This window comes from Pseudophryne corroboree, chromosome 6 (assembly GCF_028390025.1).
Source record: "Pseudophryne corroboree isolate aPseCor3 chromosome 6, aPseCor3.hap2, whole genome shotgun sequence".
Lineage (NCBI taxonomy): Eukaryota > Metazoa > Chordata > Amphibia > Anura > Myobatrachidae > Pseudophryne > Pseudophryne corroboree.
Window position 1 is genome coordinate 836,052,640 of NC_086449.1, and position 27,930 is coordinate 836,080,569.

Below are 27,930 nucleotides of genomic sequence, written 5' to 3' on the forward strand. Positions count from 1 at the left end.
GGACAGGTGTCCATAGGCAATGATTGATGGAGCGCTACCTGCCAGGAAGGGAAGGGAGGACAGGTGTCCATAGGCAATGATTGATGGAGCGCTACCTGCCAGGAAGGGAAGGGAGGACAGGTGTCCATAGGCAATGATTGATGGAGCGCTACCTGCCAGGAAGGGAAGGGAGGACAGGTGACCATAGGCATTGATTGATAGAGCGCTACCTGCCAGGAAGGGAAGGGAGGACAGGTGTCCATAGGCACTGATTGATAGAGCGCTACCTGCCAGGAAGGGAAGGGAGGACAGGTGACATGAGGCACTGATTGATGGAGCGCTACCTGCCAGGAAGGGAAGGGAGGACAGGTGACCATAGGCACTGATTGATAGAGCGCTACCTGCCAGGAAGGGAAGGGAGGACAGGTGTCCATAGGCAATGATTGATGGAGCGCTACCTGCCAGGAAGGGAAGGGAGGACAGGTGTCCATAGGCAATGATTGATGGAGCGCTACCTGCCAGGAAGGGAAGGGAGGACAGGTGACCATAGGCATTGATTGATAGAGCGCTACCTGCCAGGAAGGGAAGGGAGGACAGGTGACCATAGGCACTGATTGACAGAGCGCTACCTGCCAGGAAGGGAAGGGAGGACAGGTGTCCATAGGCACTGATTGATAGAGGGCTACCTGCCAGGAAGGGAAGGGAGGACAGGTGACCATAGGCATTGATTGATAGAGCGCTACCTGCCAGGAAGGGAAGGGAGGACAGGTGACCATAGGCACTGATTGACAGAGCGCTACCTGCCAGGAAGGGAAGGGAGGACAGGTGTCCATAGGCACTGATTGATAGAGCGCTACCTGCCAGGAAGGGAAGGGAGCACAGGTGACCATAGGCACTGATTGATAGAGCGCTACCTGCCAGGAAGGGAAGGGAGGACAGGTGACCATAGGCATTGATTGATAGAGCGCTACCTGCCAGGAAGGGAAGGGAGGACAGGTGACCATAGGCACTGACTGACAGAGCGCTACCTGCCAGGAAGGGAAGGGAGGACAGGTGTCCATAGGCACTGATTGATAGAGGGCTACCTGCCAGGAAGGGAAGGGAGGACAGGTGACCATAGGCATTGATTGATAGAGCGCTACCTGCCAGGAAGGGAAGGGAGGACAGGTGACCATAGGCACTGATTGACAGAGCGCTACCTGCCAGGAAGGGAAGGGAGGACAGGTGTCCATAGGCACTGATTGATAGAGCGCTACCTGCCAGGAAGGGAAGGGAGCACAGGTGACCATAGGCACTGATTGATAGAGCGCTACCTGCCAGGAAGGGAAGGGAGGACAGGTGACCATAGGCATTGATTCATAAGAGCGCTACCTGCCAGGAAGGGAAGGGAGGACAGGTGACCATAGGCACTGATTGATAGAGCGCTACCTGCCAAGAAGGGAAGGGAGGACAGGTGTCCATAGGCACTGATTGATAGAGCGCTACCTGCCAGGAAGGGAGGACAGGTGTCCATAGGCACTGATTGATAGAGCTCTACCTGCCAGGAAGGGAAGGGAGGACAGGTGTCCATAGGCACTGATTGATAGAGCGCTACCTGCCAGGAAGGGAAGGGAGGACAGGTGACCATAGGCACTGATTGATAGAGCGCTACCTGCCAGGAAGGGAAGGGAGGACAGGTGACCATAGGCACTGATTGATAGAGCACTACCTGCCAGGAAGGGAAGGGAGGACAGGTGACCATAGGCATTAATTGGTAAGAGCGCTACCTGCCAGGAAGGGAAGGGAGGACAGGTGTCTATAGGCACTGATTGATGGAGCGCTACCTGCCAGGAAGGGAGGACAGGTGTCCATAGGCACTGATTGATGGAGCGCTACCTGCCAGGAAGGGAAGGGAGGACAGGTGCCCATAGGCATTGATTGATAAGAGCGCTACCTGCCAGGAAGGGAAGGGAGGACAGGTGTCCATAAGCACTGATTGATAAGAGCGCTACCTGCCAGGAAGGGAAGGGAGGACAGGTGTCCATAGGCACTGATTGATGGAGCGCTACCTGCCAGGAAGGGAAGGGATGACAGGTGTCTATAGGCACTGATTGATAAAGCGCTACCTGCCAGGAAGGGAAGGGAGGACAGGAGACCATAGGCACTGATTGATGGAGCGCTACCTGCCAGGAAGGGAAGGGAGGACAGGTGACCATAGGCACTGATTGATAAGAGCGCTACCTGCCAGGAAGGGAAGGGAGGACAGGTGTCCATAGGCACTGATTGATGGAGCGCTACCTGCCAGGAAGGGAAGGGAGGACAGGTGTCTATAGGCACTGATTGATAGAACGCTACCTGCCAGGAAGGGTAGGGAGGACAGGTGTCCATAGGCATTGATTAATAGAACGCTACCTGCCAGGTGTCACAACTGAGGGCTGGTGCTGACCAGGGGGAAGCCTCAGTTGTAGGGGCTGAGGTATATGTGTACCTGGGAGGCAGTACAGGGTTCTTGGACATGCAGGGAACCTTTAGAACAAATGCCCGAAGGCGTGACCACGACAACAAGGGAAAGTTCAAAAGTTTTATTAAACACAGTTCAGAGGAATACTGATGACTTGGTACTGGTAATAGGAAACACAGTTCAGATAAATACTTGGGATCGATAACGGAACACCGATGGTGACTTGGAATCGATAACAGAACACCGATGGTTACTTTGGGATCGTTGGTAAGCTTTGAGTGAAGCTGGGGTTCGCAGATAGAAATGCACTATTGTACTTAGAAGCACAGGTGAAGCATGAAGTGATGCTGGGGATCGCTGGAGAAGAAGCTGGAGAATGGCTGCTGGGAAGCCGGAGTTCAGACACAGGTGAATCAGGGTAGACTGCAGAGGGTTAATCACTGGAGTGTCGGGTTACACTGCAGAGTATAATCACCAGGGAGTCAGGCTGTACTGCAGAGTAAGTCCATGGGAGAACTGCACACTGGAATCACTGAAGACAATTGAAGCACTGACATCTTTCCACCCCAGGAACAGGATATTTATACCTGCTGGGAAGCAGGGATTGGCTGGCTGATTAACCAGAGACCAGAGTGCAGCTGCTGTGTAATCAGGCTGAGAGCAGAGTGCAGCTGATAGGCTGAAAGGTAACATGTGATTAGGAAAACATGGCTGCGCCCATGGTAGCTTTTGGAGGGAAAGATTGTTTGTAACTTGAAGGTGAGCTTTAACCATGAAGCTGCCAGAATCACAGTAAAGAGATTTGAGACAATGAGATGCAGCGTGCTGCACACAGACAGTGCAGATGGAATCCAGGCTTGGAACACTGGGACAGTCTCAGGAGGCATTTGGAAGGTAAATACTGATAAGGAATTACCTAGATCGTGACAGCACCCCCTCCTTTAGGAGTGGCCCCAGGACACTTCTTATAAGTTCTTTACCTGAACAAATGGAAGGATCTAGATTGAATCCTGATGAACTTGAACTGGCTGGGACCAGAGGAGACTGTACCGGATCTATGGACGAGACCAAATTAAGTCCAGACAACCTTGAACCGGTTGAGACCGGCGGAGACTTTAGACCGACGAATAGGACCGGATTAGATCCGAAGGTATTGGAATCGGCTGGAACCGAAGGAGGCTGATCCGGACAGACGGATGGGACCGGATTGGGTCCAGAAAAGCTTGAACCGGCTGGAACCGGAGGAGTCTCCGGATTGACGGTTGAATCAGCTGGAACTGAAGGAGTCTTTGGACCTACGGATGGAACCAGATTGGGTCTAGAGATATCGGAATCGGCTGGAACCGAAGGAATCTTCAGACAGACGGATGGAACCGGATTGAGCCTAAAGACAGTAGAATCAGCTGGAACTGAAGGAGTCAGAATCCGGTTAGAACCGGAATGAGTGGTATCCGAATGTTCAGTTAGACCATCCTGGACCTGGTCCATGCTGGATGCCAACAGGGTGGTGCTCTCTGAAGACGGCAAACAGGAGTTCATAACTGCATCTGTAGCACAAAAATTTCCATCTGGGAACTTGGCTCTGGATACTTCCCTTGGGACTGAAACTTTGGTGACCCCTCCTGGGGTTGATGAATCAGACACCTCTCTCAGGGTTGTTTTCTCCAGCCCCCCTCCTGGGGTTGACAGATCATAAACTCCTTTTTGAGAAGACTCATATGCCCCTACTAGAGCTTGAACATTGGATACCCCTCCTAGGGCTGTAGACACAGACGCCCCTCCTTGGGCTGTAGACACAGACGCCCCTCCTTGGGCTGAGTAAAGAGCATCATCATTCCAGGAAAGTTCGGACGCTAGGATCTGGTACTGTACCAGATATTTACCGACTGTTCGTGTCCCGACGTAGCCGGAGGATATCAGAGGAGGCAGAGGTCACACGACCTGGTTCATCAAAGATGCGCCTGACGGTTGCCACGAAATCTGCATATGAAGAGAGCAGGGCATCAGACTTCTCCCATAGAGGTGATACCCAATCGAGGGCGGAGCCACTGAGGAGGGAGATGATGTAAGCAACCTTGGTGTGGTCAGTTGGGAAACTGCCAGGCTGTAACTCAAAATATATCTCACACTGATTTAGGAAACCCAGACAGGCTTTTGGAGAACCATCAAACTTGGCAGGTGTCGGTAAATGGAGACAAGGAGCAGAAACGGGAATGGTGGGTGGGGATACCACCAAAGGTACTGCAGTCGGCACACTGGACGCCCCTGAACCACGGAGGGTTACTTGTATTCCATCCAGCCAAGAGTAGAGATCCTGGAGACAGCGGATCACATGGCCCTGTGCAGTCTCCTGACGTTCAAGGCAGGCTGCAAGTTCTTGCATCGGCCTGGTCGCTTGGACCTGGTCTCCGGCCGGATCCATTAGGTCAGTGCTTACTGTCACAACTGAGGGCTTGTGCTGACCAGGGGGAAGCCTCAGTTGTAGGGGCTTAGGGGCTGAAGTATATGTGTACCTGAGAGGCAGTACAGGGTTCTTGGACATGCAGGGAACCTTTAGAACAAATGCCCGAAGGCGTGACCACGACAACACGGGAAAGTTCAAAGGTTTTATTAAACACAGTTCAGAGGAATACTGATGAATTGGTACTGGTAATAGGAAACACAGTTCAGAGAAATACTTGGGATCGATGACGGAACACTGATGGTGACTTGGAATCGATGACGGAACACCGATGGTTACTTTGGGATCGTTGGTAAGCTTTGAGCGAAGCTGGGGTTCGCAGATAGAAATGCACTATTGTACTTAGAAGCACAGGTGAAGCATGAAGTGATGCTGGGGATCGCTGGAGAAGAAGCTGGAGAATGGCTGCTGGGAAGCCGGAGTTCAGACACAGGTGAATCAGGGTAGACTGTAGAGGGTTAATCACTGGAGTGTCGGGTTACACTGCAGAGTATAATCACCAAGGAGTCAGGCTGTACTGCAGAGAAAGTCCATGGGAGAACTGCACACTGGAATCACTGAAGACAATTGAAGCACTGACATCTTTCCACCCCAGGAACAGGATATTTATACCTGCTGGGAAGCAGGGATTGGCTGGCTGATTAACCAGAGACCAGAGTGCAGCTGCTGTGTAATCAGGCTGAGAGCAGAGTGCAGCTGATAGGCTGAAAGGTAACATGTGATTAGGAAAACATGGCTGCGCCCATGGTAGCTTTTGAAGGGAAAGATTGTTTGTAACTTGAATGTGAGCTTTAACCATGAAGCTGCCAGAATCACAGTAAAGAGATTTGAGACAATGAGATGCAGCGTGCTGCACACAGACAGTGCAGATGGAATCCAGGCTTGGAACACTGGGACAGTCTCAGGAGGCATTTGGAAGGTAAAATAAGAATTTACTTACCGATAATTCTATTTCTCGTAGTCCGTAGTGGATGCTGGGAACTCCGTAAGGACCATGGGGAATAGCGGCTCCGCAGGAGACTGGGCACAAAAGTAAAGCTTTAGGACTACCTGGTGTGCACTGGCTCCTCCCCCTATGACCCTCCTCCAAGCCTCAGTTAGGATACTGTGCCCGGACGAGCGTACACAATAAGGAAGGATTTATGAATCCCGGGTAAGACTCATACCAGCCACACCAATCACACCGTACAACCTGTGATCTGAACCCAGTTAACAGCATGATAACAGAGGAGCCTCTGGAAAGATGGCTCACAACAACAATAACCCGATTTAGTTAACAATAACTATGTACAAGTATTGCAGACAATCCGCACTTGGGATGGGCGCCCAGCATCCACTACGGACTACGAGAAATAGAATTATCGGTAAGTAAATTCTTATTTTCTCTGACGTCCTAGTGGATGCTGGGAACTCCGTAAGGACCATGGGGATTATACCAAAGCTCCCAAACGGGCGGGAGAGTGCGGATGACTCTGCAGCACCGAATGAGAGAACTCCAGGTCCTCCTCAGCCAGGGTATCAAATTTGTAGAATTTAGCAAACGTGTTTGCCCCTGACCAAGTAGCTGCTCGGCAAAGTTGTAAAGCCGAGACCTCTCGGGCAGCCGCCCAAGATGAGCCCACCTTCCTTGTGGAGTGGGCATTTACAGATTTTGGCTGTGGCAGGCCTGCCACAGAATGTGCAAGCTGAATTGTACTACAAATCCAACGAGCAATAGTCTGCTTAGAAGCAGGAGCACCCAGCTTGTTGGGTGCATACAGGATAAACAGCGAGTCAGATTTTCTGACTCCAGCCGTCCTGGAAACATATATTTTCAGGGCCCTGACAACGTCCAGTAACTTGGAGTCCTCCAAGTCCCTAGTAGTACCACAATAGGCTGGTTCAGGTGAAACGCTGAAACCACCTTAGGGAGAAATTGAGGACGAGTCCTCAATTCTACCCTGTCCGTATGAAAAATCAGGTAAGGCTTTTATAAGATAAAACCGCCAATTCTGACACGCGCCTGGCCGAAGCCAAGGCCAACAGCATGACCACTCTCCATGTGAGATATTTCAAATCCACAGATTTAAGCGGTTCAAACCAATGTGATTTTAGGAACCCCAAAACTACATTGAGATCCCAAGGTGCCACTGGAGGCACAAAAGGAGGCTGTATATGCAGAACCCCCTTGACAAACGTCTGAACTTCAGGAACTGAAGCCAGTTCTTTCTGGAAGAAAATCGACAGGGCCGAAATCTGAACATTAATGGATCCTAATTTTAGGCCCATAGACACTCCTGTTTGCAGGAAATGCAGGAATCGACCCAGTTGAAATTCCTCTGTAGGGGCCTTCCTGGCCTCGCACCACGCAACATATTTACGCCAAATGCGGTGATAATGTTTTGCGGTTACATCCTTCCTGGCTTTGATCAGGGTAGGGATGACTTCATCCGGAATGCCTTTTTCCTTCAGGATCCGGCGTTCAACCGCCATGCCGTCAACGCAGCCGCGGTAAGTCTTGGAACAGACAGGGTCCTTGCTGGAGCAGGTCCCTTCTTAGAGGTAGAGGCCACGGGTCCTCTGTGAGCATCTCTTGAAGTTCCGGGTACCAAGTCCTTCTTGGCCAATCCGGAGCCACGAGTATAGTTCTTACTCCTCTCCGTCTTATAATTCTCAGTACCTTGGGTATGAGAGGCAGAGGAGGGAACACATACACTGACTGGCACACCCACGGTGTTACCAGAACGTCCACAGCTATTGCCTGAGGGTCCCTTGACCTGGCGCAATACCTGTCCAGTTTTTTGTTGAGGCGGGACGCCATCATGTCCACCTTTGGTTTTTCCCAACGGTTCACAATCATGTGGAAGATTTCTGGGTGAAGTCCCCACTCTCCCGGGTGGAGGTCGTTCCTACTGAGGAAGTCTGCTTCCCAGTTATCCACTCCCGGAATGAACACTGCTGACAGTGCTATCACATGATTTTCCGCCCAGCGAAGAATCCTTGCAGCTTCTGCCATTGCCCTCCTGCTTCTTGTGCTGCCCTGTCTGTTTACATGGGCGACTGCCGTGATGTTGTCTGACTGGATCAGCACCGGCTGACCTTGAAGCAGAGGTCTTGCTAGGCTTAGAGCATTGTAAATGGCCCTTAGCTCCAGGATACTTATGTGAAGTGATGTCTCCAGGCTTGACCACAAGCCCTGGAAATTCCTTCCCTGTGTGACTGCTCCCCAGCCTCGCAGGCTGGCATCCGTGGTCACCAGGACCCAGTCCTGACTGCCGAATCTGCGGCCCTCTAGAAGATGAGCACTCTGCAACCACCACAGGAGAGACACCCTTGTCCTTGGTAACAGGGTTATCCGCTGATGCATCTGAAGATGCGATCCGGACCTTTTGTCTAGCAGGTCCCACTGGAAAGTTCTTGCGTGGAATCTGCCGAATGGAATTGCTTCGTAGGAAGCCACCATTTTTCCCAGGACCCCTTGTGCATAGATGCACTGACACTTGGCCTGGTTTTAGGAGGTTTCTGACTAGTTCGGATAACTCCCTGGCTTTCTCCTCTGGGAGAAACACCTTTTTCTGGACTGTGTCCAGGATCATTCCTAGGAATAGAAGACGTGTCGTCGGGATCAGCTGCGACTTTGGAATATTGAGAATCCAACCGTGCTGCCGCAACACTACTTGAGATAGTGCTACCCCGACTACCAACTGTTCCCTGGATCTTGCCCTTATCAGGAGATCGTCCAAGTAAGGGATAAATAAAACTCCCTTCCTTCGAAGGAGTATCATCATTTCGGCCATTACCTTGGTAAAGACCCGGGGTGCCGTGGACAAACCAAACGGCAGCGTCTGAAACTGATAGTGACAGTTCTGTACCACAAACCTGAGGTACCCTTGGTGAGAAGGGTAAATTGGGACATGGAGGTAAGCATCCTTGATGTCCAGAGACACCATATAATCCCCTTCTTCCAGGTTCGCAATCACCGCTCTGAGTGACTCCATCTTGAATTTGAACCTTTGTATGTAAGTGTTCAAGGATTTCAGATTTAAAATAGGTCTCACCGAGCCGTCCGGCTTCGGTACCACAAGCAGCGTGGAATAATACCCCTTTCCCTGTTGCAGGAGGGGTACCTTGATTATCACCTGCTGGGAATACAGCTTGTGAATGGCTTCCAATACCGCCTCCCTGTCGGAGGGAGACGTCGGTAAAGCAGACTTTAGGAAACAGCGAGGGGGAGACGTCTCGAATTCCAATTTGTACCCCTGAGATACCACCTGAAGGATCCAGGGGTCCACCTGTGAGTGAGCCCACTGCACGCTGAAATTCCTGAGACGGGCCCCCACCGTGCCTGGGTCCGCTAGTGAAGCCCCAGCGTCATGCTGAGGACTTGGCAGAAACGGGAGAGGGCTTCTGTTCCTGGGAACTGGCTGTTTGCTGCAGCCTTTTTCCTCTCCCTCTGCCACGGGGCAGAAATGAGGAGCCTTTTGCCCGCTTGCCCTTATGGGGCTGAAAGGACTGCGCCTGATAATACGGCGTCTTCTTATGTTGAGAGGCTACCTGGGGTAAAAAATAAGAATTTACTTACCGATAATTCTATTTCTCGTAGTCCGTAGTGGATGCTGGGGACTCCGTCAGGACCATGGGGAATAGCGGCTCCGCAGGAGACAGGGCACAAAAATAAAGCTTTAGGATTAGGTGGTGTGTACTGGCTCCTCCCCCTATGACCCTCCTCCAAGCCTCAGTTAGGATACTGTGCCCGGACGAGCGTACACAATAAGGAAGGATATTGAACCCCGGGTAAGACTCATACCAGCCACACCAATCACACCGTATAACTTGTGATCTGAACCCAGTTAACAGTATGACAAACGTAGGAGCCTCTGAACAGACGGCTCACAACAAATAACAACCCGATTTTTTTGTAACAATAACTATGTACAAGTATTGCAGACAATCCGCACTTGGGATGGGCGCCCAGCATCCACTACGGACTACGAGAAATAGAATTATCGGTAAGTAAATTCTTATTTTCTCTAACGTCCTAAGTGGATGCTGGGGACTCCGTCAGGACCATGGGGATTATACCAAAGCTCCCAAACGGGCGGGAGAGTGCGGATGACTCTGCAGCACCGAATGAGAGAACTCAAGGTCCTCCTCAGCCAGGGTATCAAATTTGTAGAATTTTGCAAACGTGTTTTCCCCTGACCAAGTAGCAGCTCGGCAGAGTTGTAATGCCGAGACTCCCCGGGCAGCCGCCCAGGATGAGCCCACTTTCCTTGTGGAATGGGCCTTGACAGATTTAGGTTGTGGCAAGCCTGCCACAGAATGTGCAAGTTGAATTGTGCTACAAATCCAACGAGCAATCGTCTGCTTAGAAGCAGGAGCACCCATCTTGTTGGGTGCATACAATATAAGCAGTGAGTCAGACTTTCTGACTCCCGCCGTTCTTGAAATATATATTTTCAATGCCCGGACCACGTCCAACAACTTGGAATCCTCCAACTCGTTAGTAGCCGCAGGCACCACAATAGGCTGGTTCAGGTGAAACGCTGACACCACCTTAGGCAGAAAATGAGGACGCGTCCGCAGTTCTGCCCTGTCCGTATGGAAAATCAGATATGGGCTCTTATATGATAAAGCCGCCAATTCTGATACTCTCCTGGCTGAAGCCAGGGCCAGTAGCATGGTTACTTTCCATGTAAGATACTTCAGCTCCACCGATTTGAGCGGCTCAAACCAATGGGATTTGAGAAAATCCAAGACTACATTAAGATCCCACGGTGCCACTGGGGGCACAACCGGGGGCTGTATATGTAGTACTCCTTTTACAAAAGTCTGGACTTCAGGAACTGAAGCCAATTCTTTCTGGAAGAAAATCGACAGGGCCGAAATTTGAACCTTAATGGACCCCAATTTGAGGCCCATAGACAATCCTGTTTGCAGGAAATGTAGGAATCGACCCAGTTGAAATTCCTCCGTGGGGGCCTTCCTGGCCTCACACCACGCAACATATTTTCTCCAAATGCGGTGATAATGTTGTGCAGTCACCTCCTTCCTGGCTTTTACCAGTGTAGGAATGACCTCTTCCGGAATGCCTTTTTCCTTTAGAATTCGGCGTTCAACCGCCATGCCGTCAAACGCAGCCGCGGTAAGTCTTGGAATAGACACGGTCCCTGCTGAAGCAGGACCCGTCTTAGAGGTAGAGGCCACGGATCCTCCGTGAGCATCTCTTGAAGTTCCGGGTACCAAGTTCTTCTTGGACAATCCGGAGCCACTAGTATCGTTCTTACTCCCTTTTGCCGTATAATTCTCAGTACTTTTGGTATGAGAGGCAGAGGAGGGAACACATACACTGACTGGAACACCCACGGTGTTACCAGAGCGTCCACAGCTATTGCCTGAGGATCTCTTGACCTGGCGCAATACCTGTCCAGTTTTTTGTTGAGGCGGGACGCCATCATATCCACCATTGGTTTTTCCCAACGGTTCACAATCATGTGGAAGACTTCTGGATGAAGTCCCCACTCTCCCGGGTGTAGATCGTGTCTGCTGAGGAAGTCTGCTTCCCAGTTGTCCACTCCCGGAATGAATACTGCTGACAGTGCTATCACATGATCTTCCGCCCAGCGAAGAATCCTTGCAGCTTCTGCCATTGCTGTCCTGCTTCTTGTGCCGCCCTGTCTGTTTACGTGGGCGACTGCCGTGATGTTGTCCGACTGGATCAACACCGGCTGACCCTGAAGCAGGGGTTTTGCCAGACTTAGAGCATTGTAAATCGCTCTTAGCTCCAGTATATTTATGTGAAGAGACATCTCCAGGCTTGACCATACTCCCTGGAAGTTTCTTCCTTGTGTGACCGCTCCCCAGCCTCTCAGACTGGCATCCGTGGTCACCAGGACCCAGTCCTGAATGCCGAATCTGCGGCCCTCTAACAGATGAGCACTCTGCAACCACCACAGAAGAGACACCCTTGTCCGTGGCGATAAGGTTATCCGCTGATGCATCTGCAGATGCGATCCGGACCATTTGTCCAGCAGATCCCACTGAAAAGTTCGTGCGTGGAATCTGCCGAATGGAATCGCTTCGTAAGAAGCCACCATTTTTCCCAGGACTCTTGTGCATTGATGCACAGACACTGTCCCTGGTTTTAGGAGGTTCCTGACAAGTTCGGATAACTCCCTGGCTTTCTCCTCCGGAAGAAACACCTTTTTCTGAACCGTGTCCAGAATCATTCCCAGGAACAGCAGACGTGTTGTCGGGGTCAACTGAGATTTTGGAAAATTCAGAATCCACCCGTGTTGTTGCAGCACTACTTGGGTTAGTGCTACTCCGTCCTCCAGCTGTTCTCTGGACCTTGCCCTTATCAGGAGATCGTCCAAGTAAGGGATAATTAATACGCCTCTTCTTCGCAGAAGAATCATCATTTCGGCCATTACCTTGGTAAAGACCCGAGGTGCCGTGGACAATCCAAACGGCAGCGTCTGAAACTGATAATGACAGTTTTGCACCACGAACCTGAGGTACCCTTGATGTGAAGGGCAAATTGGGACATGCAGGTAAGCATCCTTTATGTCCAGGGACACCATAAAGTCCCCTTCTTCCAGATTCGCTATCACTGCTCTGAGTGACTCCATCTTGAACTTGAATTTTTGTATGTACAGGTTCAAAGATTTCAGATTTAGAATAGGTCTTACCGAGCCGTCCGGCTTCGGTACCACAAATAGCGTGGAGTAATACCCCTTTCCCTGTTGTAGGAGGGGTACCTTGACTATCACCTGCTGAGAAAACAGCTTGTGAATGGCTTCCAATACCGTCGCCCTGTCTGAGGGAGACGTTGGCAAAGCAGACTTTAGGAACCGGCGAGGGGGAGACTTCTCGAATTCCAACCTGTAACCCTGAGATACTACCTGCAGAATCCAGGGGTCCACCTGTGAGCAAGCCCACTGTGCGCTGAAATTCTTGAGTCGACCCCCCACCGTTCCTGAGTCCGCTTGTAAGGCCCCAGCGTCATGCTGAGGGCTTTTCAGAACCCTGGGAGGGCTTCTGTTCCTGGGCAGGGGCTGCTTGCTGCCCTCTCTTACCCCTTCCTCTGCCCCGAGGCAGATATGACTGTCCTTTTGTCCGCTTGTTCTTATAGGAACGAAAGGACTGCGGCTGAAAAGACGGTGTCTTTTTCTGTTGGGAGGGGGTCTGAGGTAAAAAAGTGGATTTTCCGGCAGTTGCCGTGGCCACCAGATCCGATAGACCGACGCCAAATAATTCCTCCCCTTTATACGGCAATACTTCCATATGTCGTTTGGAATCCGCATCACCTGACCACTGTCGCGTCCATAAACTCCTTCTGGCAGATATGGACATCGCATTTACTCTCGATGCCAGAGTGCAAATATCTCTCTGCGCATCTCGCATATACAGGAAAGCATCCTTTAATTGCTCTATAGTCAATAAAATACTGTCCCTATCCAGGGTATCAATATTTTCAGTCAGGGAATCCAACCAGACGACCCCAGCACTGCACATCCAGGCTGAGGCGATGGCCGGTCGCAGTATAACACCAGTATGTGTGTATATACTTTTTAGGGTAGTTTCCAGTCTCCTATCCGCTGGATCCTTGAGGGCGGCCGTATCAGGAGACTGTAACGCCACTTGTTTTGATAAGCGTGTGAGCGCCTTATCCACCCTAGGGGGTGTTTCCCAGCGCGCCCTAACCTCTGGCGGGAAAGGGTATAATGCTAATAACTTTTTTGAAATTAGCATTTTTCTATCTGGGTTAACCCACGCTTCATCACATACATCATTTAATTCCTCTGATTCAGGAAAAACTACAGGTAGTTTTTTCACCCCCCACATAATACCCCTTTTTGTGGTACTTGCAGCATCAGAGATATGCAAAGCCTCCTTCATTGCCGTGATCATATAACGTGTGGCCCTACTTGAAAATACGTTTGTTTCATCACCGTCGACACTAGATTCAGTGTCTGTGTCTGGGTCTGTGTCAACCGACTGAGGTAAAGGGCGCTTTACAGCCCCTGACGGTGTCTGAGACGCCTGGGCAGGTACTAACTGGTTTGCCGGCCGTCTCATGTCGTCAACTGATTTTTGTAATGTGCTGACATTATCACGTAATTCCATAAACAAAGCCATCCATTCCGGTGTCGACTCCCTGGGGGGTGACATCACCATTATCGGCAATTGCTCTGCCTCCACGCCAACATCGTCCTCATACATGTCGACACACACGTACCGACACACAGCAGACACACAGGGAATGCTCTTATCGAATACAGGACCCCACTAGCCCTTTGGGGAGACAGAGGGAGAGTTTGCCAGCACACACCCAAGCGCTATAATATATATGGGAACAACCTTATATAAGTGTTGTTCCTTATAGCAGCTTAAATATATCCAATATATCGCCAAAAAATGCCCCCCCCTCTCTTTTTTACCCTGTTTCTGTAGTGCAGTGCAGGGGAGAGTCCTGGGAGCCTTCCTCACAGCGGAGCTGAGCAGGAAAATGGTGCTGTGTGCTGAGGAGAATAAGCTCCGCCCCCTATTTCGGCGGGCTTTCCTCCCGTAGATTTAGATAACTGGCATGGGTTAAATACATACATATAGCCTTAATGGCTATATGTGATGTATTCTTTTGCCTTAAGGTATTAAAATATTGCTGCCCAGGGCGCCCCCAGCAGCGCCCTGCACCCTCCGTGACCGCTTGGTGTGAAGTGTGTGACAACAATGGCGCACAGCTGCAGTGCTGTGCGCTACCTTCATGAAGACTGAAGAGCCTTCTGCCGCCTGTTTCCGGACCTTCAATCTTCAGCATCTGTAAGGGGGGTCGGCGGTGCGGCTCCGGGACGAACCCCAGGGTGAGACCTGTGTTCCGACTCCCTCTGGAGCTAATGGTGTCCAGTCGCCTAAGAATCCAATCCATCCTCGATGCAGTGAGCCTGTTGCCAGCAGGACTCACTGAAAATAAAAAACCTAAAAAACTTTTTCTAAGCAGCTCTTTAAGAGAGCCACCTAGATTGCACCCTGCTCGGACGGGCACAAAAACCTAACTGAGGCTTGGAGGAGGGTCATAGGGGGAGGAGCCAGTACACACCACCTAATCCTAAAGCTTTATTTTTGTGCCCTGTCTCCTGCGGAGCCGCTATTCCCCATGGTCCTGACGGAGTCCCCAGCATCCACTTAGGACGTTAGAGAAATGTGGATTTCCCAGCAGTTGCCGTGGCCACCAGGTCCGATATACCTACCCCAAATAACTCCTCCCCTTTATAAGGCAATACTTCCATATGCCTTTTGGAGTCAGCATCACCTGACCACTGCCTCGTCCATAACCCTCTTCTGGCAGAAATGGACAACGCACTTACTCTTGATGCCAGTCGGCAAATATCCCTCTGTGCATCACGCATATATAGAAATGCATCTTTTAAATGCTCTATAGTCAGTAATATACTGTCCCTATTCAATATTTTCAGTCAGGGAATCCGACCCCGCCACCCCAGCACTGCACATCCAGGCTGAGGCGACTGCTGGTCGCAGTATAACACCCGTGTGAGTGTATATACATTTTAGGATATTCTCCTGCTTTCTGTCAGCAGGTTCCTTAAGGGCGGCCGTATCAGGAGACGGTAGTGCCACCTGTTTAGACAAACGTGTGAGCGCTTTATCCACCCTATGGGGTGTTTCCCAACGTGCCCTATCCTCTGGCGGGAAGGGGTATGATGCTAATAACCTTTTAGGAATTATCAGTTTTTTATCGGGGGAAACCCACGCCTCATCACACACTTCATTTAATTCCTCAGATGCAGGAAAAACTACAGGCAGTTTTTTCTCACCAAACATAATACCCTTTTTAGTGGTACTTGTATTATCAGAAATATGTAAAACATTTTTTCATAGCCTCAAACATGTAACGTGTGGCCCTACTGGAAGTCACATTCGTCTCTTCATCGTCGACACTGGAGTCAGTATCCGTGTCGGCGTCTGTATCTGCCATCTGAGGTAACGGGCGTTTTAGAGCCCCTGATGGCTTTTGAGACGCCTGGACAGGCACAAGCTGAGTAGCCGGCTGTCTCATGTCATCATTTTTGTCACGTAATTCCTTCCATAAGCTCAGCCACTCAGGTGTCGACTCCCTAGGGGGTGACAACTCCATTACAGGCAATTGCTCCGCCTCCACACCATTTTCCTCCTCATACATGTCGACACAATCGTACCGACACACAGCACACACACAGGGAATGCTCTGATAGAGGACAGGACCCCACTAGCCCTTTGGGGAGACAGAGGGAGAGTATGCCAGCACACACCAGAGCGCTATATATATACAGGGATAACCTTATAGAAGTGTTTTTCCCCTTATAGCTGCTGTTTTATTAATACTGCGCCTAATTAGTGCCCCCCTCTCTTTTTTAACCCTTTCTGTAGTGTAGTAACTGCAGGGGAGAGCCAGGGAGCTTCCCTCCAACGGAGCTGTGAGGAAAAATGGCGCCAGTGTGCTGAGGAGATAGGCTCTGCCCCTTTTTCGCGGACTTTTCTCCCGCATTTTTATGGATTCTGGCAGGGGTTAAAATACATCCATATAGCCCTGGGGGTTATATGTGATGTATTTTCGCCAGCCAAGGTGTTTTTATTGCTGCTCAGGGCGCCCCCCCCCCCCCCAGCGCCCTGCACCCTCAGTGACTGCAGTGTGAAGTGTGCCTGAGGAGCAATGGCGCACAGCTGCAGTGCTGTGCGCTACCTTGGTGAAGACTGATGTCTTCTGCCGCCGATTTTCCGGACCTCTTCTTGCTTCTGGCTCTGTAAGGGGGCCGGCGGCGCGGCTCTGGGACCGGACTCCGAGGCTGGGCCTGTGTTCGGTCCCTCTGGAGCTAATGGTGTCCAGTAGCCAAGAAGCCAAAGCTGGCTGCAAGCAGGCAGGTTCGCTTCTTCTCCCCTTAGTCCCTCGAAGCAGTGAGCCTGTTGCCAGCAGGTCTCACTGTAAAATAAGAAACCTAAAACTAAACTTTTTCTAAGAAACTCAGGAGAGCCTCCTAGAATGCACCCTTCTCGGCCGGGCACAAAAATCTAACTGAGGCTTGGAGGAGGGTCATAGGGGGAGGAGCCAGTGCACACCAGGTAGTCCTAAAGCTTTACTTTTGTGCCCAGTCTCCTGCGGAGCCGCTATTCCCCATGGTCCTTACGGAGTTCCCAGCATCCACTAGGACGGCAGAGAAAATAAGAATTTACTTACCGATAATTCTATTTCTCATAGTCCGTAGTGGATGCTGGGGACTCCGTAAGGACCATGGGGAATAGCGGCTCCGCAGGAGACTGGGCACATCTAAAGAAAGCTTTAGGACTAACTGGTGTGCACTGGCTCCTCCCCCTATGACCCTCCTCCAAGCCTCAGTTAGGATACTGTGCCCGGACGAGCGTACACAATAAGGAAGGATTTTGAATCCCGGGTAAGACTCATACCAGCCACACCAATCACACCGTATAACCTGTGATCTGAACCCAGTTAACAGTATGATAACAGAGGAGCCTCTGAAAGATGGCTCACAACAATAATAACCCGATTTTTGTAACAATAACTATGTACAAGTATTGCAGACAATCCGCACTTGGGATGGGCGCCCAGCATCCACTACGGACTATGAGAAATAGAATTATCGGTAAGTAAATTCTTATTTTCTCTAACGTCCTAAGTGGATGCTGGGGACTCCGTAAGGACCATGGGGATTATACCAAAGCTCCCAAACGGGCGGGAGAGTGCGGATGACTCTGCAGCACCAAATGAGAGAACTCCAGGTCCTCCTCAGCCGGGATATTAATTTTGTAGAATTTTACAAACGTATTTGCTCCTGACCAAGTAGCTGCTCTGCAAAGTTGTAAAGCCGAGACCCCTCGGGCAGCCGCCCAAGATGAGCCCACCTCCCTTGTGGAGTGGGCATTTACAGAATTTTGGTTGTGGCAGGCCTGCCACAGAATGTGCAAGCTGAATTGTACTACAAATCCAACGAGCAATAGTCTGCTTAGAAGCAGGAGCACCCAGCTTGTTGGGTGCACACAGGATAAACAGCGAGCCAGATTTTCTGACTCCAGCCGTCCTGGAAACATATATTTTCAGGGCCCTGACAACGTCTAGCAACTTGGAGGCCTCCAAGTCCCTAGTAGCCGCAGGCACCACAAATAGGTTGGTTCAGGTGAAACGCTGAAACCACCTTGGGGAGAAACTGAGGACGAGTCCTCAATTCCGCCCTGTCTGAATGGAAAATCAGATAAGGGCTTTTTCAGGATAAAGCCGCCAATTCTGACACGCGCCTGGCCCAGGCCAGGGCCAACAGCATGACCACTTTCCATGTGAGATATTTTAACTCCACAGATTTAAGTGGTTCAAACCAATGTGACTTTTGGAACCCAAAACTACATTGAGATCCCAAAGTGCCACTGGAGGCACAAAAGGAGGCTGTATATGCAGTACCCCTTTTACAAACGTCTGAACTTCAGGGACTGAAGCTAGTTCTTTTTGAAAGAAAGTTGACAGGGCCGCAAATTTGAACCTTAATGGACCCCAATTTCAGGCCCATAGACACTCCTGTTTGCAGGAAATGTAGGAATCGACCCAGTTGAATTTCCTCCGTCGGGCCTTACTGGCCTCGCACCACGCAACATATTTTCGCCAATTGCGGTGATAATGTTTTTGCGGTTACATCCTTCCTGGCTTTGATCAGGATAGGGATGACTTCCTCCGGAAAGCCTTTTTTCCTTCAGGATCCGGCGTTCAACCGCCATGCCGTCAAACGCAGCCGCGGTAAGTCTTGGAACAGACAGGGTCCTTGCTGGAGCAGGTCCCTTCTTAGAGGTAGAGGCCACGGATCCTCCGTGAGCATCTCTTGAAGTTCCGGTTACCAAGTCCTTCTTGGCCAATCCGGAGCCACGAATATAGTGCTTTCTCCTCTCCATCTTATCAATCTCAGTACCTTGGGTATGAGAGGCAGAGGAGGGAACACATACACTGACTGGTACACCCACGGTGTTACCAGAGCGTCTACAACTATTGCCTGAGGGTCTCTTGACCTGGCGCAATACCTGTCGAGTTTTTTAATCATGTGGACGACTTCTGGGTGAAGTCCCCACTCTCCCGGGTGGAGGTCGTGCTGAGGAAGTCTGCTTCCCAGTTGTCCACTCCCGGAATGAATACTGTTGACAGTGCTATCACATGATTTTCCGCCCAGCGAAGAATCCCTGCAGCTTCTGCCATTGCCCTCCTGCTTCTTGTGCCACCCTGTCTGTTTACGTGGGTGACTGCCATGATGTTGTCCGCTGGATCAACACCGGCTGACCTTGAAGCAGAGGTCTTGCTAAGCTTAGAGCATTGTAAATGGCCCTTAGCTTCAGGATATTTATGTGAAGTGATGTATCCAGGCTTGACCCTAAGCCCTGGATATTCCTTCCCTGTGTGACTGCTCCCCAGCCTCGCAGGCTGGCATCCGTGGTCACCAGGACCCAGTCCTGAATGCCGAATCTGCGGCCCTCTAGAAGATGAGCACTCTGCAACCACCACAGGAGGGACACCCTTGTCCTTGGTGACAGGGTTATCCGCTGATGCATCTGAAAATGCGACCCGGACCATTTGTCCAGTAAGTTCCACTGGAAAGTTCTTGCGTGGAATCTAACGAATGGGATTGCTTCGTAGGAAGCCACCATTTTTACCCAGAACCCTTGTGCATTGATGCACTGAGACTTGGTTCGGTTTTAGGAGGTTCCTGACTAGCTCGGATAACTCCCTGGTTTTCTCTTCCGGGAGAAACACCTTTTTTTTTTTTTTTCTGGACTGTGTCCAGGAACATCCCTAGGAAACAGAAGACAAGTCGTCGGAACCAGCTGCGATTTTGGAATATTGAGAATCCAATCGTGCTGCCGCAACACTACCTGAGATAGTGCTACACCGACTTCCAACTGTTCCCTGGATCTTACCCTTATCAGGGAATCGTTCAAGTAAGGGATAACTAAAATTCCCTTCCTTCGAAGGGATATCATTTCGGCCATTACCTTGGTAAAGACCCGGGGTGCCGTGGACCATCCCTACGGCAGCGTCTGAACTGATAGTGACAGTTCTGTACCATAACCTGAGGTAACCTTGGTGAGAAGGGTAAACTTTGACGTGAAGGTAAGCATCCTTGATGTCCCAAGACATCATGTAGTCCCCTTCTTCCAGGTTCGCAATCACTGCTCTGAGTGACTCAATCTTGAATTTGAACCTCTGTATGTAAGTGTTCAAAGATTTTAGATTTTAGATTTAGAATCGGTTTCACCGGGCCGTCTGGCTTCGGTACCACAATAGTGTGGAATAATACCCCGTTTCCTGTTGCAGAAGGGGTACCTTGATTATCACCTGCTGGGTGAATGGCTTCCAAAACTGCCTCCCTGTCAGAGGGAGACGTCGGTAAAGCCGACTTTTGGAAACGGCGAGGGGGAGACGTCTCGAATTTCAATATGTACCCTTGAGATATTACCTGAAGGATCCAGGGGTCTACTTGCGAGTGAGCCCACTGCACACTGAAATTAATTGAGAACGGGCCCCCACCGTGCCTGAGTTTGTAAGGCCCTAGCGTCATACTGAGGGCTTTTGCAGAGGCGGGAAAGGATTTCTGTTCCTGGGAACTGGGTAATCTCTTCAGCCTTTTTCCTCTCCCTCTGTCACGAGCAGAAAAGAGGAACCTTTTGTCCGCTTGCCAACAAAGGACTGCGCCTGATAATACGGCGTCTTATTTTGAGAGGCGACCTGGGGTACAAACGTGGATTTCCCAGTTGTTGCCGTGGCCACCAGGTCTAAAAGACCGACCCCAAATGTCCCCTTTTAAAGGCAATACTTCCAAATGCCGTTTGGAATCCGCATCACCTGACCATTTTACTGGTAGAATTGGACAACGCACTTATACTTGATGCCAGTCGGCAAATATTCCGCTGTGCATCATGCATATATAGAAATGCATCTTTTAAATGCTCTATAGGCAATAATATACTATCCTTATCTAGGATATCAATATTTCCAGTCAGGGAATCCGACCATGCCAACCCAGCACTGCACCTCCAGGCTGAGGCGATTGCTGGTCGCAGTATAACACCAGTATGTGTGTGAATACATTTTTGGATACCCTCCTGCTTTCTATCAGCAGGATCCTTAAGGGCGGCCATCTCATGAGAAGGTATAGCTTTTGGTGGTACTCGTATTATCAGAAATGTATAAAACATTTTCCATTGTCTCAATCATGTAACGTGTGGCCCTACTGGAAATCACGGTTGTCTCTTCACCGTCGACACAGGAGTCAGTATCCGTATCGGCGTCTGTATCTGCCATCTGAGGTAACGGGCGCTTTAGAGCCCCTGACGGCCTATGAGACGTCTGGACAGGCACAAGCTGAGTAGCCGGCTGTCTCATGTCAACCACTGTTTTTTTTATACAGAGCTGACACTGTCACGTAATTTTCAACAGTACATCCACTCAGGTGTCGACCCCCTAGGTGGTGACATCACTGTTACAGACACTCTGCTCCGTCTCCACATCATTTTTCTCCTCATACATGTCGACACAAACGTACCGACACACAGCACACACACAGGGAATGCTCTGATAGAGGACAGGACCCCACTAGCCCTTTGGGGAGACAGAGGGAGAGTATGCCAGCACACACCAGAGCGCTATATATATATATACAGGGATAACCTTATATAAGTGTTTTTCCCCTTATAGCTGCTGTATGTTTTAATACTGCGCCTAATTAGTGCCCCCCTTTCTTTTTTTTAACCCTTTCTGTAGTGCAGGGAAGACCCAGGGAGCTTCCCTCCAACTGAGCTGTGAGGGAAAATGGCGCCAGTGTGCTGAGGAGATAGGCTCCGCCCCCTTTTCGGCGGCCTTATCACCCGTTTTTCTGTATATTCTGGCAGGGGTTAAATGCATCCATATAGCCCAGGAGCTATATGTGATGCATTTTTTTGCCATGTAAGGTATTTTTATCGTGTTTTATTGCGTCTCAGGGCGCCCCCCCCAGCGCCCTGCACCCTCAGTGACCGGAGTATGAAGTGTGCTGAGAGCAATGGCGCACAGCTGCAGTGCTGTGCGCTACCTTATTGAAGACAGGAACGTCTTCTGCCGCCGATTTTTCCGGACCTCTTCGCTCTTCTGGCTCTGTAAGGGGGCCGGCGGCGCGGCTCCGGGACCCATCCAGGCTGAACCTGTGATCGTCCCTCTGGAGCTAATGTCCAGTAGCCAAGAAGCCCAATCCACTCTGCACGCAGGTGAGTTCGCTTCTTCTCCCCTTAGTCCCTCGATGCAGTGAGCCTGTTGCCAGCAGGTCTCACTGAAAATAATAAACCTAAACTAAACCTTTCACTAAGAAGCTCAGGAGAGCCCCTAGTGTGCACCCTTCTCGTCGGGCACAGAAATCTATCTGAGGCTTGGAGGAGGGTCATAGGGGGAGGAGCCAGTGCACACCAGTTAGTCCTAAAGCTTTCTTTAGATGTGCCCAGTCTCCTGCGGAGCCGCTATTCCCCATGGTCCTTACGGAGTCCCCAGCATCCACTTAGGACGTTAGAGAAATACTGATAAGGAATTACCTAGATCGTGACACCAGGAAGGGAAGGGAGGACAGGTGTCCATAGGCATTGATTGATAAGAGTGCTACCTGCCAGGAAGGGAAGGGAGGATAGGTGACCGTAGGCGCTGATGATGGAGCGCTACCTGCCAGGAAGGGAAGGGAGGACAGGTGACCATAAGCATTGATTCATAAAAGCGCTACCTGCCAGGAAGGGAAGGGAGGACAGGTGTCCATAGGCACTGATTGATAAGAGCACTACCTGCCACCTGCCAGGAAGGGAAGGGAGGACAGGTGTCTATAGGCACTGATTGATAGAGTGCTACCTGCCAGGAAGGGAAGGGAGGACAGGTGTCCATAGGCAATGATTGATAGAGCGCTACCTGCCAGGAAGGGAAGGAAGGACAGGTGTCCATAGGCAATGATTGATGGAGCGCTACCTGCCAGGAAGGGAAGGGAGGACAGGTGACCATAGGCATTGATTCATAAGAGCGCTACCTGCCAGGAAGGGAAGAGAGGACAGGTGCCCATAGGCACTGATTGATAAGAGCGCTACCTGCCAGGAAGGGAGGACAGGTGCCCATAGGCACTGATTGATGGAGCGCTACCTGCCAGGAAGGGAAGGGAGGACAGGTGTCCATAGGCACTGATTGATAGAGCGCTACCTGCAGGGAAGGGAAGGGAGGACAGGTGTCCATAGGCACTGATTGATGGAGCGCTACCTGCCAGGAAGGAAAGGGAGGACAGGTGCCCATAGGCATTGATTGATAAGAGCGCTACCTGCCAGGAAGGGAAGGGAGGACAGGTGTCCATAGGCACTGATTGATAGAGCGCTACCTGCAGGGAAGGGAAGGGAGGACAGGTGTCCATAGGCACTGATTGATGGAGCGCTACCTGCCAGGAAGGAAAGGGAGGACAGGTGCCCATAGGCATTGATTGATAAGAGCGCTACCTGCCAGGAAGGGAAGGGAGGACAGGTGTCCATAGGCACTGATTGATAGAGCGCTACCTGCCAGGAAGGGAAGGGAGGACAGGTGACCATAGGCATTGATTGATAAGAGCGCTACCTGCCAGGAAGGGAAGGGAGGACAGGTGACCATAGGCACTGATTGATAGAGCGCTACCTGCCAGGAAGGGAAGGGAGGACAGGTGTCCATAGGCATTGATTGATAAGAGCGCTATCTGCCAGGAAGGGAAGGGAGGACAGGTGTCTATAGGCACTGATTGATAGAATGCTACCTGCCAGGAAGGGAAGGGAGGACAGGTGTCCATAGGCATTGATTGATAGAGCGCTACCTGCCAGGAAGGGAAGGGAGGACAGGTGTCCATAGGCACTGATTGATAGAGCGCTACCTGCCAGGAAGGGAAGACAGGTGTCTATAGGCACTGATTGATAGAGCGCTACCTGCCAGGAAGGGAAGGGAGGACAGGTGTCCATAGGCACTGATTGATAGAGCGCTACCTGCCAGGAAGGGAAGGGAAGACAGGTGTCCATAGGCTTTGATTGATAGAGCGCTACCTGCCAGGAAGGGAAGGGAGGACAGGTGTCTATAGGCAATGATTGATAGAGCGCTACCTGCCAGGAAGGGAAGGGAGGACAGGTGTCCATAGGCACTGATTGATAGAGCGCTACCTGCCAGGAAGGGAAGGGAGGACAGGTGACCATAGGCACTGACTGATAGAGCGCTACCTGCCAGGAAGGGAAGGGAGGACAGGTGACCATAGGCATTGATTCATAAGAGCGCTACCTGCCAGGAAGGGAAGGGAGGACAGGTGTCATATGCTGGGAATACCGGCAGTGCTTCTGGTAGATATAGAATATGGGTCTGTTATTACATGATTAGTGTGGAACTCACCAGAGAGGAGACTCAGGGGGGAATTCAGTTGTGGGTGAATGGAATCTCGCTCAAAAGGTTTCGCTACCATACTGGGTAGCAAGCACTTTTGAGCGAAAGAGGTGCGAATCGCGCTTCCATTGCCGGCATTTAAACACTGTGGCATCAGCTACTCACCCCTTCGCTCACAATTAAATTTCCCCCTCAGCGCTTCTCCTCTACACAGTACCAGACTTATAACGAATTACATTTAGCAGAGAAATTGCAGAAAACATAACAATTACCCATACTCAGACCTTCAGCAATGATACTAAAAGCATATATCCACTGAGATCATGTGTTGCTGTATACCCTCTGCCATATATCCACTGAGATCATGTGTTCCTCTATGCACACTGCCATATATCCACTGAGTTCATGTGTTCCTCTATGCACACTGCCATATATCCAGAGATTATGTGTTGCTGTATACTCTCTGCCATATATCCACTGAGATCATGTGTTCCTCTATGCCAGGCATGTCCAAACTGCGGCCCTCCAGCTGTTGTGAAACTACATATACCAGCATGCCTTGACACAGTTTTGGGGTCAGAGAATGCAAAAGCTGTGTCAGGGCATGCTGGGATGTGTAGTTTCTCAACAGCTGGAGGGCCGCAGTTTGGACAGGCCTGCTCTATGCACACTGCTATATATCCACTGAGATCATGTGTTCCTCTATGCACACTGCCATATATCCACTGAGATCATGTGTTCCTCTATATACACTGCCATATATCCACTGAGATCATGTGTTCCTCTATATACACTGCCATATATCCACTGAGATCATGTGTTCCTCTATATACACTGCCATATATCCACTGAGATCATGTGTTGCTGTATACCCTCTGCCACATATCCACTGAGATCATGTGATGCTGTATGCACACTGCCATATATCCACTGAGATCATGTGTTCCTTTATGCACACTGCCATATATCCACTGAGATCATGTGTTCCTCTATGAACACTGCCATATATCCACTGAGATCATGTGTTGCTGTATACCCTCTGCCATATATCCACTGAGAGCATGTTTTCCTCTATGCACACTGCCTTATATCCAGAGAACATGTGTTGCTGTATACCCTCTGCCATATAACCACTGAGATCATGTGTTCCTCTATGCACACTGACATATATCCACTGAGATAATGTGTTGCTGTATACCCTCTGCCATATAACCACTGAGATCATGTGTTCCTCTATGCACACTGACATATATCCACTGAGATAATGTGTTGCTGTATATCCTCTGCCATATAACCACTGAGATCATGTGTTGCTGTATACCCTCTGCCATATATCCACTGAGATCATGTGTTGCTGTATACCCTCTGCCATATATCCACTGAGATCATGTGTTGCTGTATACCCTCTGCCATATATCCACTGAGATCATGTGTTGCTGTATACCCTCTGCCATATATCCACTGAGATCATGTGTTGCTGTATACTCTCTGCCATATATCCACTGAGATCATGTGTTGCTGTATACTCTCTGCCATATATCTACTGAGATCATGTGTTGCTGTATACCCTCTGCCACATATCCACTGAGATCATGTGTTCCTCTATGCACACTGCCACATATCCACAGATACCGGGAGGTAAATTTACTAAGGTGGGAGATTTTTAGAACTGGTGAAGTTGCCCATAGCAACCAATCAGATTATATCTATAATCTGCTAGAAGAAGCTAGATACATGGTAAGTAGAATCTGATTGGTTGCCATGGGCAACATCACCAGTTCTAAAAATCTCCCACCTTAGTAAATGTACCCCCATGTGTTGCTCTATGCACCCTGCCGTATTAATGCTGTAGTGCCCTGACACCCCGGCAGCAGTAGTAAGTGTACGGTCAGTGAGTATCAGGAGTATATAGTATATAGGTGGGTGTTTCTCACTTGCTCAGCACACGTGACTCCGGCTATTCCTCCTCCCCCACCACCACAAATCTCATTCTGCCCCTCACAGCCGCAGCCTCGTCCTCCGCCGCCGCCATTTTGCCGGTTCCTGGTGTCACGTGACGTCAGCGGAGACGAGACCGCATTGGCTCACACATGATGGCTCAGCTCCGGTGTCCCATGGTAATGTCGCCGCGGCCGGACACTAGAGGGAAGGAATAGAGTATTATAACCTGTCCTATTCCCGGCACTGACACGCGTGGTTTCCGGGCAGATGGCGACGGCAGCTGGGTGTGTACTACCTGCAGGGCTGCCAAGAGAAATCCTGGCCCCCCTGCACCCCCTGGTGGGGGTGTGACCACACAATGCTAAGGGGATGGCCTCTCATCTTTGGGGGCGTGTCTAGCACATAGGAAGCACCCACTCACAGGAGCATGGCATTCCTCCCAGCTAGGGCAGTAGAGAGCCTGTCTGGGCCCAGATACTTTTCAGGGGGCATGGCCTAATCAAAGGAGGCGTGGTCCTGGGTCTCCACTGGGCCCCTCTATCAGACCAGGGCCCAGGTAATTTGTACCCTCTCCCCCCACCCCCCCCCCCCCCTCTCTCAGCGCCACTGACTACCTGAGGCGGGCTGTAATACCCAGGAGTGGGTGACAGAAGAGCAGGCAGGGAGTGGGTGACAGAGGGCGGGCAGAGACTGGGAGTGGGTGACAGAAGGGTGGGCAGAGACTGGGAGTGGGTGACAGAGGGCGGGCAGAGACTGGGAGTTGGTGACAGAAGGGCATGCAGAGACTGGGAGTGGGTGACAGAGGACGGGCAGAGACTGGGAGTGGGTGACGGGGCGGGCAAAGACTGGGAGTGGGTGACAGAGCGGGCAGAGACTGGGAGTGGATGACAGAAAGGTGGGCAGAGACTGGGAGTGAGTGACAGAGGGTGGGCAGAGACGGAGTGGGTGACAGAAACTGGGAGTGGGTGACAGAAGGGTGGGCAGAGCCCGGGAGTGGGTGACAGAAGGGTGGGCAGAGCCCGGGAGTGGGTGACAGAGGGCGGGCAGAGACCGGGAGTGGGTGACAGAAGGAACAACAGACTGGGAGTGGGTGACAGAGGGCGGGCAAAGACTGGGAGTGGGTGACAGAGGGCGGGTAGACACTGGGAGTGGGTGACAGAGGGTGTGTATAGACTGGGAGTGGGTGACAGAAGGGTGGGCAGAGACAGGGAGTGGGTGACAGAAGGCGGGCAGAGCCCGGGAGTGGGTTTCAGAGGGCGGGCAGAGACCAGGAGTGGGTGACAGAGGGCGGGCAGAGACCGGGAGTTGCTGACAGAAGGCGGGCAGAGCCCGGAAGTGGGTGACAGAAGACGGGCAGAGCCCGGGTGTGGGTGACAGAAAGGCGGCAGAGACTGAGAGTGAGTGACAGAAGGGCGGGCAGAGCCCGGGAGTGGGTGACAGAGGGCGGGCAGAGACTCAGAGTGGGTGACAGAAGGGCGGGCAGACACTGGGAGTGGGTGACAGAAGGGCGGGCAGACACTGGGAGTGGGTGACAGAGGGCGTGCAGAGACCGGGAGTGGTTGACAGAGGGTGTGCAGATACCGGGAGTGGGTGACAGAAGTTCGGGCAGAGACTGGGAGTGGGTGACAGAAGGGCGGGCAGAGACTGGGAGTGGGTGAGAGAGGGCGGGCAGAGAATGGGTGTGGGTGACAGAAGGACGGGCAG

The 27,930-nt window shown here is 51.1% G+C and overlaps 1 protein-coding gene across 1 annotated transcript in view; it reads right to left on the reverse strand.

Moving 5' to 3' along the window:
• The window catches only part of PYROXD1 (pyridine nucleotide-disulphide oxidoreductase domain 1), a 154,676-nt gene that overhangs the window by 115,062 nt on the left and 11,684 nt on the right, over window positions 1-27,930 (reverse strand). The window contains exon 2 of the mRNA XM_063930089.1: window positions 26,220-26,368. Coding sequence (XP_063786159.1) covers window positions 26,220-26,368 — 149 coding nt within the window. The remainder of the gene's footprint in view (window positions 1-26,219; window positions 26,369-27,930) is intronic.